We start from the raw sequence: 6,000 nt of genomic DNA, 5'->3' as shown, positions 1-6,000 counted from the left end.
AATAAAAAAAATTAATTAATATATATATTATAATTGTAAATTATAATAAACTTCTTTAAGTTAAAAGTATGAGATCTTCTATTTAAAAAAGAGTAAATAAAAATTAATTAGATTTAAAAATAATAATTAGGATCTTGATAGAGTTCAATAAAAAGATTAACAACTTGTACATAATTAATTAAAAAATAGTATCAATGAACAATGAAATATTTTATAATTTTTAATAAAAACACCTTATTTAATTTACTAAAGTATAAAAATTATTCAAATTATTTTAAATTTCGTATTACTTTATCTATATAATAACTTCTTTCACTCTGTCAATTTAGATTTTTTATTTTAATTGTTATTTGATCATGCTTAATGAAAATTAACTCTCGTATTTTATTTAAGAAAATTTATCTAAAATTTGTATAATTTTTTAATCAAATTAGTTTTATCCTTCGCGTGACAGATAGGAAACTATGGGCAGTATATGTATTGACCATATGGTAAGAAAGTCAACTAATTTTTTAGAGGAAGAAAAAGAAGGCTCTTTGGCATTATTATTAGACCAAAAGTTGACGGCCATTCTGGTTGGTGGTCATATTGCCAATAATTATAATACGGCTAAATGACAAAAGATAAGCACCATGCTTTCAAAGCAGAAACCATAATATGTGCAAATAATGCAATCATTTTTCATCTAGAAATCTCACCAATTTTTGCTGACCAGAAAAATAAAGAAAGAAAAAAAATTTTCAGTTAAAAAATCTCACTAGCATCCTTTTAAACATTTTCACCGTCACACGAAAATGTGAAATTAATTGTACTTATCAAGATGTTATATGAAATTAATTATTCTTATCAAGATGTTATATGAAATTAATTATTTCCGGGAAAGCGACCAATTGAGAGAGTTTAATTTGGAGTTTAATTATATGGAGTTTACATTTATAAATGATAAATTTTTATTTTGATTGAACAATTGAAATATTATAGTAAAAAAAAATTGTAAGTAATATGCTTAAAAAAATATAATAAAAATAGAAAGGATTGCTGCAAGCAAAAGTAAAATGACTTGGCCAGTTGGCCCCGTCCCCTTAACCTTTTATCTTGTATTTCTTATTTCTTGACGTATAATGGCATAATTTGAGTCAAATATTATAATGCATACATAATTTTTTTTATTTGTGAATAAAATTTAATTAGGACAAAGAATATGCAAGTGACATTTCTTATAACTTATCTGAACGAGTCTCCCCTGTGGGCTTCATAAGCTTGGTTTTGTCTTGAACTTTTAGATTATGGAAGTATTGGGCCTAACAAGTTTAGTATAACATTTTGATCTTTTTATAGTTAGTTAGTGATTAATTGATTTCTTAATTTATAAGTACATAAATAAATTTGTTTAAACTAGTATTAGAAAATGATGCAGAACAAAATTTAAAAATATAATAACATTTTATATTTTATTATAAAGTATAATAAAATACTTTAACACGGGAAGGAAAGGAGAAAGAAATGAGAGAGATCAGGGGTAAATACAGTGTTTAAATTAGGTAGGCGAAAAAGGCAAAGTTCTTGATGGCACGTATCGATCAGTAATATAATAATTGGCCACGAACGTAGTGGAAAAACTCACGTTGCATTGTTTATTGTCTCCCCATACTGTTGATCTTACCTTATAAAGGCCCCCCCACCCCTCACTACCTACGGATACATATCGTCCTCAAATTCTCCAACTCCTACTCCCACCCAAAGCAAAGAAAAAGAAAAAGAGAAGCAGACACCTCCACTACTAGCTAGCTAGATTGGCTAGAGATATGGCTGAGGAATGCACTGCTACTTATCCCACACCGCACAGTTGTTGGGATCATCTCCACCCTGCAAATTCTCTTTCTTCGTGGACTAGAAGTACTACTAACAGTACTACTTCTTGGCACCATCATCTTCACCATCATCATCACCACCTTCAAAACCCTAATTCCAACTGTGCTCCTAACTGTGATCAGGATGATGTACTTTCAATCTCTACTTCCTTGACTAATGCTTCCAATCATTCAGGGTTAACTGTTGAGTCGTCCGGTAGTGGCCGCCAGCTTGGTAATCAACCAGTTGTTCCTCCTCCGACGTCCAATGACTTGATTGGTGAACATGCTTCGGATAGTCATATTTGGAGCCATGTTTTATCGTAAGTAATTTTGTTTTAATTGTTGCAACTTGCACCATATGGACATATGGAAATAAAACAGCCAATTTGATATAAGAAGATATTAATCCTCTTTTCATAAGTCATAAAAATTAATAGCATAAATTTTTCTTAAGTCATGATTTTATTTCCTTTCTGTACATGTAATTAAGCGTATGCTTTCCATGCACATTCAACTATATATCTATGTTATATTAGCTTATTCCTTTCTCTGAATATTTACTATGACTTATGAAAAAATTTTCCTTGTAATTTTCTTTTTGGAACGAAGAGAAAATTTTTCTATAATCCAAACATCATGCTACGACTTTGGTGGTTTTCTTTTTTTTTTTTTAACCAAAAAAAGGATTTTTTATTAAGGAAACCAGTCCAAAAACCCGAACAGGATCCCAAAAACAAGATTTGAAGGAGACAAAAACACATAATGATTACAAACGGAAATAACTTACATCTTCAGTTATCAACACCACTATAACCAAGCAACAAACATTTCATCTCGATCCACTCCCATCGTAGCTAATGAGTCGGTAAAAGAATTCGCTTCTTGTTTTTGTTTCTTTTTCTTTTGTTTGTTCTAGGAATGGTTTTTATTTATTTTTTCCTTCCTATATGTATTCAGGTTTTTTGCTTTCTTTTGGATAAATAAGTTTCAATTATCAAGGAAATTTGGAATTGTTAAGTTACTATATAAGACTAATTATCAGCATGTGTTGTCCAAATTAATCGTTGAATATATAGATCTGGGGTTCGATTGTTTTTTGGCAGGAGTGTTGGAAGCAACGGAGACTTGCGCAATGGTCCAGATGTTGGAGAGAACCTATTCGAGGCATTATCGTCCAAAAGCACCTCATCAGCTGGAATCTTTGACCCTGCTTGTGACTACTTGAAGAAAATAGATGGCAATTGGGAATTCACAAATTCCTCAGTTTTCAACAATTTTTTCAAAAATTTAAATGGATACGACGACACGAGTAATGATCATGATCATCAGAGCGCAATTGAAAGTGAAAGGTTTACCAAGTTGTCCAACTTGGTCAGCGACTGGTCTATCGCCCCGCCAGACCCTCAAGTCGATCCCCAGTTGATTAATCCAAAATCATGTGATCATATCTCTTTGACTTCTAATTCAGTGGAAAGCTACTCACAGCAGCAGCCTCCTGCCTTTTGTGGATCAATGGCAACAATCAAAAACCCAGTTTTCATATCATGTTATGGTAATGGTAATCATCATAATGAAGTGAAAATGGAGACTCAAAGTCTTGATATGGAAGCCCCGACTTCCTATTTTCGAAGGGCTTTCAAGGGTACTAATACCAATGGGTATCATCATCATAACAGTCTTATCAACAATTCAGTATCAATATTGGAAGCTGACAACTTTTTTGGAATGTCTCATAATTCTCCATGCACAAGTACCATAACTTATAGCCGATTAACCAAACCTTTGGTTGATATTCATGCATCAAAGCCCAGTTTTAGGCCATTGAATTTATCAGATTGCAAGAAACAAGGGCTCCAAGCTACAAATTCTCTGCAGGTAAGCTAAATCATATCAACCTTAATTGCTATATCATCGTATCAGACATGAATCTTTTCATATTTTTTCCCCCTTTCCTGTGAAAAATTTTATAAATAAAACCATTTAGAATAAACAAATGCAGACAAGAAACAGCAATGGAAGAACACAAGGGATTACAAATGACGGAAAGAAGAAAAGAGGTGAAGAAACGATTGACAGTACTACAGTGTTGAAAAAGCCTAAGAATGACAGTTCCACTGCCCCATCGATAAAGGTATATTAGTCATATACATAATAAAACAGAAAATAATTAGGAAAACTTAGTGATAGTGCTTATAATAACTGGTGAGAAACTTCATTTGATTAATTTAATAGATGCACGCCCCAAAAGTGAAGCTCGGAGACAGGATCACAGCACTTCAACAAATTGTGTCGCCATTTGGAAAGGTAAAGAGTCTAAAGACACCACTAAGAATACGCTTGTTTTCTAGTGAACCTGACGTCGGATTATCTTCTTTTTTGAAATTTGATCCCAATTTGTTGGCTGACTTTCAGACTGATACTGCATCCGTTCTGCTAGAAGCAATTGGATACATCAATTTTCTACATGAGCAAGTGCAGGTGAAAAGTTGCTCAAAAAATTTTTTTTTTTTAACCTTGTTTTCTAGTTGCCGATGCTTTAATTTGTTTGCATTCTTTTCAGCTACTGAGTAATCCTTACATGAAGCACAATTCTCATAAGGTAAGCAAGTTTTATATATCAAGCATGATCTTATCATCAAATTTAACATATTTATGTTATGCTCTCATCAATCATCATCTCAATATAGAATTCTGATAAGCTGATGATCATCCTATAGGATCCATGGGGAAGCTTGGATAGGAAAGATCAGAAAGGACATATCAAGGTTGACCTAAGGAGCAGAGGTCTATGTTTAGTTCCAATTTCTTGTACGCCAAAAGTTTACCATGAAAGCACTGGTTCAGATTACTGGACCCCAACATATAGAGGATGCTTGTATAGGTAATCGACAAGGCTCATGCTTTGACATATACGAGATTATTAATTTAAAAAATACAGTAACTTAAATAGACAGCTAGAATTGTTTGTCACTGTTAATTTCCTCTTAAATTTCTTTTTTTTTTTAATTAATAGTTTAACTCAATTGATCATACAATCATATTTTAAATATTAAACCCTCACAATCATTTCTCTTATATTCCTACTACGATTTCCTCTATATAAAAAATACCTTTTCATTACAGTTTGGTGCCACAACCATGTATGAATTAAAGCACTTTTTTACGTAATTATCTTATTATAACTTGATATGTAATTTTAAATATTAATTTTTTAGACAAGTTGCACTTACATATTTGATCCAAGGATAAAATGCATGTAACCCAGCTTAACGAACAAGTTCAAAGCTCGTATACTAAAAATCGTACTATTTCATAAAAAATTAAAAGAGAATACAAATGATATTTCCAATAATTTTTTTACAAAATATATTATTTTTTCCACCACTAAAATAAAGCTTTAAGTATCTTAATGCTAATTCCAGATCTTCAAAATTATTCGAAGATTACGAAAAATGGAAGTTAAATCATGGTTAGATTTTAATGGTGGAAATTATCTTATGGACACTTATAAACCCTAATCTCGAGTTTTAAAGACAAAAATAAATCGGGTCAAGCAAGTGACCTTGACGAGGAGCTCGATCCGTGAGCATCTTTTGAATAGATATTCACGTGGGATGCTTATAGTGCACGTGTCAAAACAAGGTGTTAAGTTGTGTTGGGCCCACGTCTGTTTAATGAGTACAGTTTTTCCAAATGAGAGTTTTAATTTGATGGGAGAAACATGAGAGAGTTTTAATATGACTGTTGTTATTTGAGCATGACAGATCCGTGTATCAAGCACCTCTCTTCGGTCAAATAGAAGTGGCTTTGACTAGAATTCAAATTTGGAATCTTTTCTCAAAAAAGGGCAATTGGAATGGAACAAAGAGACTGTATTTCACAAATATGATCAAAATCAAAATACAGTCTCTGTATTTTTATTTTTTATTAAAAAAAAGACTATGTTTCGATTTTGAACATATATGAAATGAGGAACCAGGTTTTATTTTATTCATTTTATTTAAATTACTTTTAAAATGGATAAATTAAAAATATTAAATCTTAATTTGAAAAAAAAAGGAATTTTAAAAAAGAAATTTTAATAAAAAAAGGATATTTGTTAGAGAGAGAGAGAGAGGCATCCAAGGCTCATTATCCAGTAAATGGG

At 31.5% G+C, this 6,000-nt stretch overlaps 1 protein-coding gene across 2 annotated transcripts; it reads left to right on the top strand.

Annotated features, from left to right (window-relative positions):
- The first annotated feature begins 1,694 nt into the window (after window positions 1–1,694).
- LOC111317531 (uncharacterized) lies at window positions 1,695–4,830 on the top strand. 2 transcript variants are annotated; one of them, XM_022919963.2, is made up of 7 exons: window positions 1,695–2,173; window positions 2,957–3,728; window positions 3,853–3,984; window positions 4,086–4,157; window positions 4,266–4,331; window positions 4,414–4,452; window positions 4,571–4,830. In XM_022919963.2, exons 1-7 carry the CDS (start codon window positions 1,806–1,808, stop codon window positions 4,736–4,738), a joined length of 1,617 nt encoding a protein of 538 aa, XP_022775698.1. In that variant the 5' UTR covers window positions 1,695–1,805; the 3' UTR covers window positions 4,739–4,830. The 2 variants fall into 2 exon arrangements, with proteins under 2 accessions (XP_022775698.1, XP_022775697.1); XM_022919962.2 differs by having other exon boundaries at window positions 1,711–2,173; window positions 3,838–3,984.
- The last annotated feature ends 1,170 nt before the right edge of the window (window positions 4,831–6,000 follow it).

Source organism: Durio zibethinus, chromosome 2 (genome assembly GCF_047325235.1).
Source record: "Durio zibethinus cultivar Kanyao isolate XHJ-2024 chromosome 2, ASM4732523v1, whole genome shotgun sequence".
Taxonomy (NCBI): Eukaryota; Viridiplantae; Streptophyta; class Magnoliopsida; order Malvales; family Malvaceae; genus Durio; species Durio zibethinus.
Note: the sequence above shows the minus strand (reverse complement) of the source record. Positions and strands in the feature narration are given on the sequence as shown.